Source organism: Balaenoptera ricei, chromosome 6, assembly GCF_028023285.1.
Source record: "Balaenoptera ricei isolate mBalRic1 chromosome 6, mBalRic1.hap2, whole genome shotgun sequence".
NCBI classification, from domain to species: domain Eukaryota; kingdom Metazoa; phylum Chordata; class Mammalia; order Artiodactyla; family Balaenopteridae; genus Balaenoptera; species Balaenoptera ricei.
This window is the reverse complement of record NC_082644.1, coordinates 101498905-101515146: the sequence shown is the minus strand read 5'-3', so window position 1 is coordinate 101515146 and position 16242 is coordinate 101498905. Positions and strand designations below refer to the sequence as shown.

The 16242-nt window shown below is 40.1% G+C and overlaps 1 protein-coding gene across 17 annotated transcripts in view; it reads left to right on the top strand.

The window, feature by feature from the left end:
- The window catches only part of SUSD1 (sushi domain containing 1), a 149049-nt gene that overhangs the window by 27250 nt on the left and 105557 nt on the right, over nt 1–16242 (top strand). For all 17 annotated transcript variants that reach the window (XM_059925303.1, XM_059925302.1, XM_059925312.1 and 14 more), the window contains exon 6: nt 14049–14228. In XM_059925303.1, the coding sequence (XP_059781286.1) occupies nt 14049–14228 (180 nt within the window). The remainder of the gene's footprint in view (nt 1–14048; nt 14229–16242) is intronic.

Here is a 16242-nt window from a genome sequence, read left to right as displayed (position 1 = left end):
AATTTGTTTGAGGTTATCCAACTAGTGATGGAGCTGAAATTTGAACTTAGAATTCTAGTTTCTGAGATTGTGTGCTTAATCACTCTGGTATACTGCTTCCATTTTTGTGATGATGTTGGCTTTTGGTTTTTTTCTACTTTTGGCTTTCTCTCTCTTCATCATTTCACCAGTTTTTGACTACATGTACATAATATTGAGGAAGCCTTCATCTATTCCCATTTTACTGGGATTTAAAAAAAAATCAGAAATGAGTTATTTTATCACGTCTTTTAGGCATGTATTAAGGTGATCATATATATTTTTTCTCCTTTTAACCAGTTATATGCTGGCTTATATTTCCTGATCAATACTAGTTGCTGGAATGGATTCTTCTGGGTCTTTGGTGTTTTTTTTCTTTTAATCGGGATTATAGTTGCTAAATTTTACTTAGAAGTCTTGCATTGATATTCATAAGTTAGATTGGTCTATTTTCCTTTTCTATGCCATCTTTGTTGGTTTTGGTATTAAGGTTATTCTAAATTTTGAGAAAAGAATGTGAAAACATTTCCTTCTTTCTCTATTCTCTGGAATACTATAAATAGGATTTTTAAAGATTTCACCTAGAAAACCATCTGGATGTGGCACTTAGGGAGAGGCAGTCCTTGGGATAGTTAAAAAAAAAAATTAATACTTACTGGTCCTGTTTAAGTTTCCTATTCTTGTTGATATCCATTTTGGTAATTTACATATTCTAAGAAAAATCATCTATTTCAAGTTTATTTTCAAATTTATTTGTAGAGAGAAGTGTAAGGCACTCACGTTTTTGATTTTCTGTAGATATAGTTATTTTATAATAGTGAAATACTGGAAACAATTTCAAATGTCTGTTGATAAGGAAATTAGTTAAATAAATCATAGCATGTACATAAAGTGGATATTTTGTAGCCAATAAAAATTATGTTGGGAAGAATCTTTATTGACATAAGTAAGTATTAACAGTATACTACTGAGTTACAAACTGTATGAATAACATGATCTTAACTTTGAAAAATGTACATGTAAATGTACATGAAAATGTTTCATATGTACATGTATGTTTATGAAAAAGTTTAGAAAGCTATATATCAAAACGTTAACCATGGTAGTTTCCACTGGGAGGGATCCTGGATGATTTTTTTAATAAATTTATTTATTTGTTTTTTACTTTTGGCTGCGTTGGGCCTTCATTGCTGTGCGGCTCTATGCACCAGCTCTAGGCACCCAGGCTTCAGTAGTTGTGGCACAGCGGGCTCAGCAGTTGTAGCTCGAGGGCTCTAGAGCGCAGTCAGTAGTTGTGGTGCACGGGCCCAGTTGCTCTGCGGCATGTGGGAATCTTCCTGGACCAGGGCTCGAACCCATGTCCCCTGCATTGGCAGACAGATTCTTAACCACTGCACCACCAGGGAAGTCCTGGATGATTTTTATATTTTATATACTTTCTGTATTGAAGGAATTTTTTTTAATGTATTAGAAAAAGTAACAAAGTTGTTTCCATTTTGGAAAAAAGAAAAAAAAGTTTTCAGTGAGCTTATTGCGTAGCTAAGAAACCTCAGTGATGCATTTGGCTAAGTTAATCCTTTTGATATTCTGATTTGCAATTCAGGCTTTAAACACATTCTGATAATCATCATCCTGGGGGTTAAGAAATTCTAAACGTACAATTGAGTTCTAACATTATCTTTCCATGGATCAATTAAAATACAGAACTTAGATTAAAATGTGCCATAATGCATTTCAAAGAACCCTCTAGAGATTTATATAAGAAACTCCATATAAGACAATTTGTATTACTTTGAAAATCAGTAGTCATCCGGATTATTGTACTGAGAATGTAGAAAGTTAATTTAGAGGAGAGTGCTTGTTCCATTTCCCAAAGAACTGTCATTTAGCAGCTCTTCACTTCTTTTTTCCCTCCTGTAATAACTGTTCCCTTCGCCTGCTGACACCCTCCCCCCTCTTCCTCCCCCGTTTCACCACATGGCCACTGGCTTCTCCTGGCTGTGCCTGCTTCTCTCTAAGCACAGCCCTTCTTATTTATCCCTCATTCTTCTCTGGGGCTCCAGAATCTGGGCTATGTGCCAGCCGGCACTGTATTTTTAGCTCAGCGTTATGAAGCCACAGGAATTGGGAATTCCACTAAAAACACGAGCAAACTGTGAACTTGGACGCTGAGGAGCAGGTACTTTTGAAAGGAGCAGCCGTGCGTTCCAGACGGCAGCGTGTGTGTCCGATGACGGACTTCCCCGCCAGAGAAGGTACAGCTGGCGGCTCCTGGTGTTTGCCTTCTCCCAATTACCGTGTCTCTGGAGGCTCTGCTGCTGCCTTGGGGGAGGGGCATTGTGACACAAGTTCCCCACCTGAGCAGGCCTCAGAAGTGGATGTTGGAAGTGAGGATGAAATCTTCCAAAATGGGTAGGAATTTGTGGAAACATCCATCACACATTTCCATCCACTCTCTGGAAAAGACACAATCTCTAGCTTGCGTTTCCTGTTATTTTGCTATTATTATTACTTTTTAAAACATTTTTCTGCTGAACATTTTATGTTTTTAATTTATTTATTTTTGGCTGTGTTGGGTCCTCGTTGCTGTGCACGGGCTTTCTCTAGTTGCGGCGAGTGGGGGCTACTCTTCGTTGCGGTGAGCGGGCTTCTCATTGCAGTGGCTTCTCTGGTTGCGGAGCATGGGCTCTAGGTGGCAGGCTTCGGTAGTTGCGGCACACGGGCTCAGTAGTTGTGACTCGCGGGCTCTAGAGCGCAGGCTCAGTAGTTGTGGCACACGGGCTTAGCTGCTCTGCGGGAGCTTCCCGGACCAGGGCTCGAACCCGTGTCCCCTGCATTGGCAGGATTCTTAACTACTGCGCCACCAGGGAAGTCCCTTATTATTATTTTTTTTTTTGATTTTCAGAGAAGGTGCCAGTTGTAAGTGACAGCTTAAAGAATTTGAGTTTTTATAATTCAACCAAGCCAGGAGCAAGGTGAGGGAATCACTTTAACTGTGTTATCATTAGCAACAAATCCAGAGTCTGGCATACTTGTTAGATCCTGTGACTAGGTAAGTCTGGAGTCTGGGAGCAGAGTAAAGACAGGTACACCATGAGCTATTCTATAAGGGTGAACTCCTAAGTATCATGTGAGAAGAATGGGTAAAGACTAAGAGAGTTCAGGTGGGGAGATTGGGTGGTTCATGGAAGGGGTGGCATTTGTGTTCTTCCCTTTGGTAGTTTGCCTCCCATGGAAGGGTCCAGCGATGAATGGTTTGCAGTGTAGGCAGACCAGTTGAGGGTTCCGGGACTATCTGTCTTCCAGATTTTCTTCTCATCCTTTTTGGGGCCTTATCTTCCCTTCGGGCTGGGAATTCTCACCAGCAGTGTGTCTGGCACTGAATAGTCCCTTTAAGAATCCGCTTCCACGCTTACTTCTTCTTCTTAAAACCTTTCTAAAAACAGTGAAATGGCCACTGCACTTAGAATAAAATCCAAACTCCTAACCATGGATTTTGAAGCCAACAGGGGTTTGTCCTTTTTGGCTTTTATACAGGTTACGTCTCCCATCATTCTCTCCCAACCAGTATGTCAATCTCTTATCAGCTTCAGGGCCTTTTCTCTCTACTTGAAATAATTGCCAACCTGTTTTAAAAATTGTTATTGTGGTAAAATACACATAATAGAAAGTTTACCATTTTAACCATGTTTAAGTGTACAATTCCATGGTATTAAGTCCATTCACAATGTTGTGCAATTAACACTGCTGTCCATTTCCAGAACATTTTCATCATCTCAAAACAGAAACTCTGTACCCATTAAACAAGAACTCCCCATTCCCTCCTCCCTCTAGCCCCTGGTAACCTCTGTTCTACTTTCTGTCTCTGTGAATTTGTATTGTAGGTACCTCATATATGTGGACTCATACAATACTTGTCTTTTTTATATCTGGCTCATTTGACTGAGCATAATATTTTCAAGGTTCATCCATGTTATAGCATGTATCAGAACTTCATTCCTTTTTTTTCCTTTCAATTTTATTGAGATATAATTGACACACAGCGCTGTGTAAGTTTAAGGTGTTCAGCATAATGATTTGACTCACATACATCATGAAATGATTATGACAATGAGTTTAGTGAGCATTCATCATCTCATATAGATACAACATTAAAGAAATTAAAAAATGATATTTTTTTCCTTTTGATGAGAACTCTTGGGATTTACTCTCAACAATTTTCATATGTCATGTTGTACATTTCATCCCTAGTACTCATTTATCTTATGAGTGGGAGTTTGTACCTTTTGAAGAATATCATTCCTTTTTCAGACTGAATAATTTTCTACTGTATGTGTACACCACATTTTATTTATTCATTCATCTGTTGAGGGAGGCTACCTGCTTTCTGCACAGGAAGCTCCTTCTCATCTTTCAAGTTTCAGCTGAAATGTCATCTCTGACATTCTCTTGCTTAGTACACAACACGTCAGTATATTATTTATCATTATGTTCATGGTTTTTATCAGTCTGCCCTACTGGGCTGTAAATCTGGGAGCTCAGTGACCATGTAGTTTTCTTCAGTATCATCTCTTCAGCACCTGGCACAGTGCCTGGCATACCTAAGGCCTGTAGAAGCACCGTGAATCACCCCCAAAAGGTGGCCCAGATGATGGCAGGCATAGTGGAATTGGCTTCCGGACTGTGTCCCAGCTTGTCCTGTGGCTGAGCCTTGCTGAAACCCTGGCTTCCTCTTTTGTTTCCCCCCTCCAGCTTCATGTCCTGTCCTGATTCCACACCTTCTTACTCTGTCTTCTGCACCTTCATGCTTGCTTCTCACCTGGCATGACATTTCTATGCTGTGATAAACCAAAAACAAGGCCCTGGGGCTGACTCTTGGTTTCCCCATATCCACGCATGTGGCCCTTGCAGGATGGATGGCCCAACCCTGTGGATTGATTTCAGAGGCAGAGTTTCTTCTTTGAGTTGGTTAACAAGGGTGGGATGTGGTTTCTTAAGTCCACTCATAGCAGAGCCTGATTCTCTAGAGGTGACCAGCACTTGAAGGTTTACAAGGTTTTCCATAAACATTGTGTTATTTGCTCTTTAAAAATGCCTTCTGAGGTGATTAATAGGTTGGCATTATTTCCCATTTCACAAATATTCCATTTACCACCAATAATGGGTATTATTCCCATTAAGAACCAGAGCAAGGAAGTGGCTTACCTTATGTCACTAGCTTATGTATCAAGTTGAGAACCCAAAGCACTTTTCCAGAAGGCAAATTCCATATAGAAGTAGCCTTAGTGAGCCCTGGAGGTGGGAGGCAATGATGAAAAGCTCCATCCAGAAGGATATTTCTTGTTGCTGAGTCAACTCTTCATCTTTTAAGATTTTCTTAGTGGAGCCAAATCTCCTCTCTGCATAGTTGGGGAGGGTTTGAAAAGGCTTTGACAGAAGTTGGAATGCAAATGAGTGCATTCAGAGGAGGAGTGGCAGACAAGGTTCACTGTACTGCTGCCTCTGAATTTTTAGTAGTGTCTGAGGGTTCTGGGACCACATCCGTGCTTAGCAGGGAAGAGTGCTGTGATTGGCTCCTGACATCCTCCTGGGTGAGGGAGGTAGGCCTGGCAGCACACTCACCTTGTGTTTAGCATCTGTGTTCCAGGTGATGGGAGTTTTCTCCTTTGAAATCGATTTTCTGGTACCTCACCACATACTGGTCTTTAAAAACTGTCTTGACCTGCTGCGTGCAACAAATCTCTTGTGTGACCCTTTTGCCAAGTAAATGCCATTAAACATGTCACTTACAAATGGTTGGAGCCACTTGAGTGTGCAAAATGAATGATGACATTGGTTATAAGACTCAGGGTGATGAAACATGAGCTTTAGAATCAGAAAGTCTTGTGTGAGTTTTGGCTGAAATGCTTACTGGTTCCATCACCACCTCTAAACTTCTGTAAACTCAAGTTTCCTTCTGTAGAAGGGGAGAAAATTGTTGTCACCCTATAAAGTTATTATGAAGATTTAATGACATAATGATAAAAAGCACTTGGCATTGTGCTTGATGCGGAATAGCTGCTGGATAAGTGTTTGCCATCATAATAAGAGAGTCATAATCTAGTGGGGAGTGGCAGGTAATGTTTCTAACGAAAATTCAAGGTCTTTCTGAAACTTCCCTAAGTGGGAAGGTCTAAAATTTTTTAGCTTTCACTTTGCCTTATTTATTTATTTTTTAAATAGAAATCCATTTTTAATTTATTCTATTTATTTATTTATTTATTTTTGGCTGCATTGGGTCTTCATTGCTGCACGCGGGCTTTCTCTAGTTGCAGCGAGCGGGGGCTACTTTTCGTTGCGGTGCGTGGGCTTCTCATTGTGGTGGCTCCTCTTTGTTGTGGAGCACGGGCACTAGGCACGTGGGTTTCAGTAGTTGTGGCACATGGGCTTCAGTAGTTGTGGCTCGTGGGCTTTAGAGCGCAGGCTCAGTAGTTGTGGCGCACGGGCTTAGCTGCTCCGCGGCATGTGGGATCTTCCCAGACCAGGGATCGAACCCGTGTCTCCTGCATTGGCAGGCAGATTCTTAAGCACTGTGCCACCAGGAAAGCCCTGTTTATTGGTTTTTGATTCAAATATTCTATTTACAGCTAGAACATTAAAATGAAGAGTTTTAATGTTATTTTTTTTAAAAAAGAAAGATTCCTATGCAGCTCAAAGCATCAAAAACCATTTCACCTCTATGAATGGAAGATCTTTTTAAGAGACATGCTGATAAACTCTTGTTTTTTTTCTTCCAGCACTCACTCTTTTACGTACCCTATCACCTCCTCTGCAGTTTCTGAGTGTTCAGATTCTAGCTGTTTCCATATTAGACACTATTTGTTGACAGTAAGTGTTTTAATGTGAAATGGAAAATTTTCTTTTTCCTCCAAATGATCTATGAATACGATCTGAAGGAAATGTATTATTAGTTGAGGTTAAAGTTCATGGGAAACTTTAGAATAAAAAAATCCATCAAAAAGTAATTTTTTTCTTTCTACTGTCTTAAGGGCAAGTACACTTTTTGTTACTAAGGGGCTTAGTTACAACCGTTAATAAGCTATCGACACTTTTGAAAGTGTGCTTCAGGGAATGCTATAACCCTCCCATTTCCTTTTGATGACTGTGATAACATTGTCTAAATTCAAGTAGTCACATATTGCGATGTTAGATTCCAATGCCAACATCAGTGATGTACGTCATTTAATGCCCAAGTGATCCTGGATTGAGGGTCTAACTAAATTTGGCCAACTCAGAACATGCCATTAAGTGCATGAAACTTTGTCATAAGGTTACACTTTCAGCCTTATTCCTTAGGCCATATTTCTTACATATAAACTTCACCAAAATTAATGTTCCTAATAACTCACATGACTACAGGGGATATTCTAAAGATATAGAATATAGACACAGCCCACAAAGAGCTTACTGTTAAGAGGGGAAGAGAACATTTTTACAAATGAAGAAAGTATAGGTATAAATGCTGAATTATCCGATCTAGAACATGAATGTAGTGTAGACTCTGGTATTCATCTGCCTAGACTGTGGCCTTTACCACCTACCGTGTTGCACTAAATTCCAGGTGTTACGTAAACCTTCTGATCTGATCCTAAGGCACAATAGAGACTTCTTCCTATTATTGTTGGGTAAAGATGCACACTGGCTTTAATGTGATTTTCTTCCATTTTCATACTTGTATCTTCCCTTTTACTGGAGTTTTTCATCTAGTAGTTTATTTTTCTGGGAAGATCTTTTTTTTTTCCCTTTGGTCAATATCAATAGGTGGAATAGGTCAATCATTTATTCCCCCAGCATTTGGCAAAATGTCTGTCTCAATTTGTAGACATTATTGGTCATTATTTTTTCTTTCTCAGCTTGGTATTTTTTGGTCTCTAAAACAGTCTTAGATTAAGCCTTATTTTACTCTGTTATTTCTGTCATCAATCACATTATTGTGCTGATATGTGTAATAAATAGCAGTCATTGGTGATACAGTCAGCTGTTGATTAGACACCATAAATTGCCTATACCTTTCATCAAACAGATTTCCTTCTGGAATATTTTCTTGGGTAGAATTTTAAAACTAGCAGTGAGGATAAACATTTTTACCTTCAAGATATGAAACAGAGTTACAGTATCAATGTGGTCCTTGAAACTGGCACAACATATTTCCCCCCAGGGAGACAGACCTATTTTGAAGTTGATTATTTGAATAAAATCACAGATAATAGGATACTAAGGAAAAATTCCCAGCCATGTTCATAATTAGTTGACTGTATTCCTGATGCAGATCCAAACGTTGTTAATAATGTAATTAGCCAGAGAAACGTGTGCTTTAATGAACACCCCTATGCATATGCAATACAAAATTTGTGCTGCTTATTTTTTTTTTTTCTTTCCTTTGGATGTTAACTGTTTTTAAATGGCTTCTTTCCTTGTGATAGTGATATTTTTATTACCTATTGCAGTCTCTGTTGGATTGATTTTTGAATATGTCTTAATAGGGATCCCCTGCTTTCTTGGGTACCATTTGGTTTGAGTAGAAGTGGCAGTGGCTGCCATCTCTCTTAAGCATGGTGGGAATATCTGTGATGGGCTTATGTTCCAGGCAAAACCTGGGCCAGACCCCCATATCATAGGGTTAAACATCAGTACCAAGAAGGCTTCAGGGCAAATACAGTGGCAGGGGAAGTCCATTTCCAGCAGCTCTCTTCTCTGGGAAAGTTCTCGGAGACAAGATTGGGACAGAGGGAGTTGTCATAGGACCCTTCCAGACTGATTTAAATGCTTTTTCATGCAACCTTTTCTTCTGAGGTTTTAGCTGAACTATAAGATCAGTCCCAGTCAGAGCCTAGAGTGGACCCCTTCAGTGTGAAGCTGCCCAGATATAATGGACCTGGACTTTGGGATCACAAAAACCATGGTTTGAATACTGGCTCTGCCTTTTTTTTTTTTTTCTTTTTTTGGCTGCATTGGGTCTTTGTTGCTGCGCACAGGCTTTCTCTAGTTGTGGCGAGCGCGGGCTACTCTTCGTTGCAGTGTGCGGGCTTCTCATTGTGGTGGCTTCTCTTGTTGCAGAGCATGGGCTCTAGGCACGTGGGCTTCAGTAGTTGTGGCACATGGGCTCAGTAGTTGTGGCTTGCAGGCTCTAGACCGCAGGCTCAGTAGTTGCGGCAGACGAGCTTATTTGCTCTGCGGCATGTGAGATCTTCCTGGACCAGGGCTCGAACCTGTGTCCCCTGCATTGCCAGGTGGATTCCTAACCACTGCGCCACCAGGGAAGTCCCAAGGCTCTGTCTTTTAGTAGCGGTGTAATTTTTGAATGTGACAGACTCTTAGGACCTCCATTTTTGTATCTATAAACTACGTGAGAAAAACCCATCTACCTTGCAGTAGGGTTTTCTGTGAGAAATAAATAAGATAGTGTATATCTAATAGACTACCTTGTGTTTAGTAGGATTTTGATGCATGCTATTATGATTAAAATTATTGCAGTTTAAACAGCTTTCCCAGAATTCACTGGTACAAGACTGATACGTATTAGTTTTTGTGGGTCTTTTTCTCAGCTTTCATCTACTTGGTGTCTGGTAGCTATGAATTACCTCTTTTGGATAAAAAATATAGAGATAATGTGTTCCTATCTTGTTATTTATACTTACAATTTACTGATGTGTGTTTCCTTCCTCAGGGGTTGTGATCATATCGAAGTAACACATATTGCATCTTGAACAATGATAAAGTAGTAGCAAGCTACCAGTGAACAACTATTTATAATTTACCATGTAAAAACTACTATTGTAAGTAGGCATTGTGGGGAAGCAAGAGATTATAAGATAAAGATTCTGCCCTTTAGGAACTGTCCGTATATTTGGGAAGACATAGTCATTAAAACAAACCCACAAAATCCTCAAGGAGGAAATAAAGGTCAGATGAATAGGATAGATAAGTATTCTTGATTCTACTTCTTCTCTCACTCTCACATCCAGTCTATCACCAAGAACCTTGTTCTGCTTCCAGGATGCATCTCGAATCCATCCACTTCTTTCCATCTCCGCCATCACCTCTCAAGTGCATCCAAGACCTCATCTCTCTTTCTGCTGGGCTACTGCTCTAGACACTAACCAACCTCTCCTTTTACTCCTGTTCTCCCATCCCTTATCCACCCAACAGTCAAAATGGTCTTTTCAAAATCTAAGTCAGATTATTTCATTCCCTCGCTTAAAATCCTCCAATGGCATTCCACTGCTTTTAACTAACACCCAGGCTCTTTCCTAAGGCTTACAAGGCCCTCTGTGACCTGGCTCTGCTCTTCTCTGCACCTTCATCTCATGCCACTCTCCCTCTTGCTAACTGTGCTCCAGCCAACAGGTTGCATTTCCCTTTCTGGAGCATATCAAGAGCTTTCTCGCCTCAGGGTCTTTGCATTGGCTATTTCATTTGATTGAAATGTTCTTCCTCTGGTCCTGGACATGACTGGTTCATTCTCATCCTTCAGGTCCCAACTCTGATGTTACCTCCTCAGAGAGCTTGAACCATTCCTGACCACTCTATTTAAAAAGTCTTTCCTATCCTATCACGTTATCTTTCCTCCTACATAACATTCACTACAATCTGCAATTACCTTGTTGATTTATTTTTTTGTCTAATTATTCTCTCCCTAAGTTCTGCGAGGGCAGTGATCTTTTCCATTTTGTTCTCTGCTATAGCGACTAGCATAGTGTCTGGCATGTACTAGGTGCTCAGTAAATATATGAATGAATGAACAAATGAACATAGGCCACGAAAGTTCAGAGGAAGAAGGGATCCCTCCATTAGTCATGGAGCAGATTCATCACTGGGAAGGATTTTGCTAGGTCTGAGGGAGATAGAGTGTACCTCGAGGAGAGAGAGGATGAGCAAGGTGGAAGGGGATAGAAAGGGGGCATATACTGTAGGTTTTCAGAGATGGAGCTGCTCTTGAGAGGCAGTGGGTGTAGGAGAAGGAATCTGAAGGATGTGGATTCTGCTTCTAGCCATCACATGACTACCTATGCGACTTTGGATGTTTTATTTAACCATGTTGAGCCATTTTACCTGTAAAATGGGGGAAATAATCTCTACCATGGAGGGTTACTGTAAGAAGTAATGATATATACTTGGGGCCCTATCGGGATGCATATGATGCTAAATGGTAGCTATTCATACCAATATTTAATTTAGATTCTCAGCTGCGGGTGTGCATACAAATCAAATTTGCAGCTTTGTAGAAAAGTGGATGCCAAGAACCCAACTCAGTACTACTCATTCAGAAGAGTTATCTCTGGGTGAGGGTGGGGATGTGTGTGTGAGACTCCAGCATGGGTGATTTTTCAGAAGCTCCCCAGGTGATTCAGATTGTATAGCTGTTGTTTAGAACCATGTGTTTAATCCAAGCCACGCCGGAATCCTCTCTAAATATCTCCTGCCAAGGGACTGTCCAACTCGAATAGCTCTGTGATGGGAACTCACAACAGAGTTGGGTCCAGATTGCCTACCACTGGACATCTACCTGAGTCCCTAGAGAACAGGCTATTGATTTCTTATCTACCCCCAAGTTAATATTAATTTTAAAAAATCTTGGGACTTCCCTGGTGGTGCAGTGGTTAAGAATCCGCCTGCCAATTCAGGGGACACGGGTTCGATCCCTGGTCCGGGAAGATCCCACATGCTGAGGAGCAACTAAGCCCATGCGCCACGACTACTGAGCCTATACTCTAGAGCCTGCTCACCGTAACTAGAGAAAGCCTGCGTGCAGCAACGAAGACCCAACACAGCCAAAAAAAAAATCTTGTCGTCCCAGCTAAAGCCACCATGACTTCCATTATTCTTGGTGATGTCCAATATAGAAGCCAATTTAGTTATCTTCTGTACTCTTATTCCTTTAGTATCTATGCTTCTCCCCTAATCCGACTATCTGTCACCAGGTTCCCTCCCATATCTCTCCAATATGCTGTTTAGAATTCCAGCTTCAAGGTCCATAGACCTACATAAACCTATACCCTCAATCTATTCACTGATGATCCCTCTAATTTCCTGCTCTAACTGAACCCTGGCTTAAACTAGATGTTTTTGATGTCAACAATCACTGGGCAGTCTTAGGAAACATTAACCACCTGTTCGGTTGGTTGCTCATGTACACACAAATATACTCATGTCTTGGAATGTTTTGGGCCAGTAAACATGTCTAAAGGTTTGATGTTGGGAAAACATTCTGAGGGCCAAGGGGTCTTGTCTTGTGTCTGGTCAACATGTATGAGAAGGGAACAAATTCCTATGAGCAAACATGGGACTTGAGAGATAGATAGGGTTGGAGGATTTATTTAATGACCACCTCATTCTGGTCCCATAACTGCTCAGGATTTGCATCTGCACTGACCAGAGCCTAACTCTTTTTTGAAAAATCTCACAGCCAAATGACTGGTCAGGTGGGTTGAGCTGTTATATTGAGAGTCTTATGATAACTCCAATGACAGCAGATGAAACCCTGCTCCGAGAGGCCTCCCTCAGGGAAGTAACTCTGGGGTTCTAGAACAGACCAAACATCCATAAGGGGTTGGAGAAGAGTACAATTACAGTAAATCCACCAATTCTGTATCAGAAGCTCATTTAAGAGAAGCCACATATTTCTAATGCCATGAATGGTTAATGGGGAGTTGGGAACAGATCATAACATTTTCTCTGTTTTTGTATGCTTTATCTCCATAAATGGACTCATGTTTTAAAAGTCTGGATATCAAGAGTGCTTAATTTTCTTGGCTTTCTGCAGATGGGGGAGAAAACTAAAAATCAGAATGAAGGCCAAAAGTTATGTATTTTTCTTTCTGCACTTAGGTATAACTGGATTACATTTGCAATTATTATCACTACTTTACTTTATATTTTATATTTATTACATTTTCTTGAATAAAATTGTGTCTATGAGCTCCCCACTGCTGTATGGGAAATTTAGCATGTTTTATTTCTTCTCTTCACCTCACTGCTCAGATTTTATTGAAATAGTTTGGAATTTAATTTGCAAATTATTAATTTTTTCACATTGTTCAGCTTTTAGTTCTAGAATCCTTTACTGCTAGTTCTATCCAGCTCTACAGTCACACTTAAATGATTATGGAGACTTACCTGTACATCCTGCTTATTTCATTGCTCATTAGTGTTTCTTCTAAAGCCCTGTCCTTCTCCTTTCTTAGGGCATTTATTCTGATTGATTTTTTTTTGTTGGTCTGAGGTTATTTTTAATTTTTTTTCCAGAAAAGATACACGTATAGATTTTTAAAAAATTGTAAATATCTGAAAATGACTCTTTTATTCTTATATGAAGTAGAGTTTGGCTGGGTCTAAAATGGTAATGTCATAATCTTTGTCCTTCAGATTGTTTTCTGTAAATATTCCAGTGTCTTCTGGTAGTCAGAGTTGCAGAGAAGAAATTTCATGTCAATTTTATAATTCCAGGTTTGTCTCCCTCTATGCAACTGATTTTTTTTCTTTGAAAGGTGCATATATATTGAATGTTTAGGCTATAAGTACTTTCCCCATTAATTTGCTTTAAAAAGTTCAGAGATTTTGTATATATTTCATTTACTCTTCAGTTAGCAAAAAAAAAACACAACAAAACTACATTTGCATTATTATCTACTCAGGAGTTAATGATCTGAAGATACATACTAAAAGATACCAGAAAATCTTAATATGTAAAATAACCCTGAGATGGATTATTTCATTGACCAAGGAATTCTCTATAGTATAAATAATCTCATAATTGGAATATTTTCTATACATGCATGTTTATAAATTTTATTAAACTCAGAGATCTCTGTTTTCCTTACTTCTGAACAATCTTATTTTAAATACCTGCAACTGGATTATTTGATGGGGTTAGTGTTTTCTCTTCTCCCATATGACTGGACTCTATCATTACTAAATATTTATTTCTAAAAGGTGAATTATGGGGTAGAAGTCATGGGTCATAACAAGTGCTGTGCTACTTCCCATTGCAGAGATCGACTGTGGCCGCCCTCCGGAAGTGCAGCACGCGGTCCTGGTGGGGAATCACAGCTCCAGCCTGGGCGGTGTGGCTCACTATGTCTGTCAAGAGGGCTTTGAGAGCCCTGGAGGAAAGATCACTTCTGTTTGCACAGAGAAAGGGATCTGGAGAACAAGTACTTCGTCATGCACAGGTATAGACTCCATTCTGTCGGGCTCCTGTCTCGTGGAAGCAAACAGCGAACCTAAAACCTTCGATTGCTTACCCTGTGTATTGCCCTGGCTGTGCCATTTACCTGGGCAGGCACCTGGCTTTAGGTTTGTCAGCTAAACCCTGAAGATTTAGAGGGTGGATTGGGAAAATAAGTTGGATAGGAAATTTTATGTATCTAGTCTTTTGAAACCCACCTTAAATCACAGTGATTCCTGTCTCTTCTGCTTGGTTGCCTGAGATATTTTTCTCCATGAACCATTTTCTCAGGGGGGAATACTTAAAAGTCCTAATTAAGCACATGTTGACAACTTTTCAGAGAGAAGGTGGTGTAATGTATATTGAAGTTTTTAATGTTTATTTTTAATCGTGGTAAAATATGAACAACATAAAATCTACCATCTTAACGATTTTTTCAGTGTTAAGTGTATTCACGTTGCGCAACCAATCTCCAGAACTTTTTCATGTTGAAAAACTGAAACTCTACACCGGTTAAACAGTAACTCCCTACTTCCCCCTTCCCACAGCTTCTGGTACCACCATTCTGCTTTCTGTTTCTATGAGTTTGACTAATTGACCTCATGTAAGCAGAATCAGGTAGTATTTATCCTTCTGTGACTGGTTTATTTCACTTAACATAATGTACTACAGGTTCATTCATGTTGCTGCCAGTGGTGGGATTTCCTTCTTTTTTCTGGCTGAATAATATTTTGTAGTATATATATAAACATTATGCTTATCAATTCGTCCACTGATGGACAGTTGTGTTGCTTCCACCTTTTGCTTATTGTGAATAATGCTGCTGTGAGCACGGGTATACAGATATCTCTTTGAGACCTTGCTTTCAATTCTTTTGGATATATACCCCCAAATGAAATTACCAGTGAAAAGGAGTTTTGAGACTTCAGTTCACATTCTAGCAGTGCCATGTGTTAACTGTGTGTCATTAGGTAAGGCATTATTCTCTCAGAGTCTCAGTTTCCTCATCTATAAAAGGGAGAAAATAAAACCTGCTTTTCCTACCTCAAATAGTTGTTGAGAGGGAATCAAAGGAGATAATCTATGGGGAGCATTTTGAAGTTTAAACCATGGTGCACATGTTAGGTCTTTTACTGAAATGATTAACCTGGCTTGAAGAGGATCTTCTCATGAGTCAGAAGTGTAGACTTCCACATGCTTTATTTCACACCTCAGCCTCCAAGAAATAAGATGGGAAAAGGCAATGATTCTTAGGTTTGTGGTGGTTGGCCGTGGGTGTGACAAATGGTTGTCACCTGGTCTTGAATGGCTCTGGGAATTTATTTCAAGCTGTTAACTTGCTTGGCTCTGAAGACAGATCTCTGAAGAGTGAAATCTCAAGGTAGCTTTGGTCTAGGTCTCTGGCTTGATTTTGTAGCAGAATTATGGAAGAATGTCTTGGGTGTTGCCAATCAAAGTTTTCCATAGGAAAGTCTAACCAGAGCAAATACAATATGCGGACTGCTGGTGATTATTTGTCCATAGAGGAATGGTTCATGACCATTTTGGGGTTAGGAATTTGATGAAATCTATCAATTTGTTCAGTAGATGTTTATTTAGCATACACTATGTGTGAGGTACTTTGCTGGACACTACCTTCTTGGAATTTACAGGGCAATAGGGTAAATAGACTTTTCTCCAAAGAAATGCACATACGGATATACATATAATATTTTACAAAATCATGGACCTCTGAAGGCCTTGGGTAAAGCACCCCTGGAGTAGATGAAGAACTCAGCTCTGCTGCTGAGGCCCTGCCTGTGCCATGCATTTCCCACATTCAGTTATCTCCACCACAACTGCAGCAGGCTGTAGGCTAGAGATTGCAATCATAGTAACAAGGAAGGGCAGACACGGATGAGAACCCAGAGATCGAGTTTGACCTTCTCTTAGGTCCCATTGACTTGCCCAACTTGCACAGAGAAGCAAGGGCAAACCTGTAACTAACGCCAAGGACTCCAGAGTCCCAGTCTTCATAC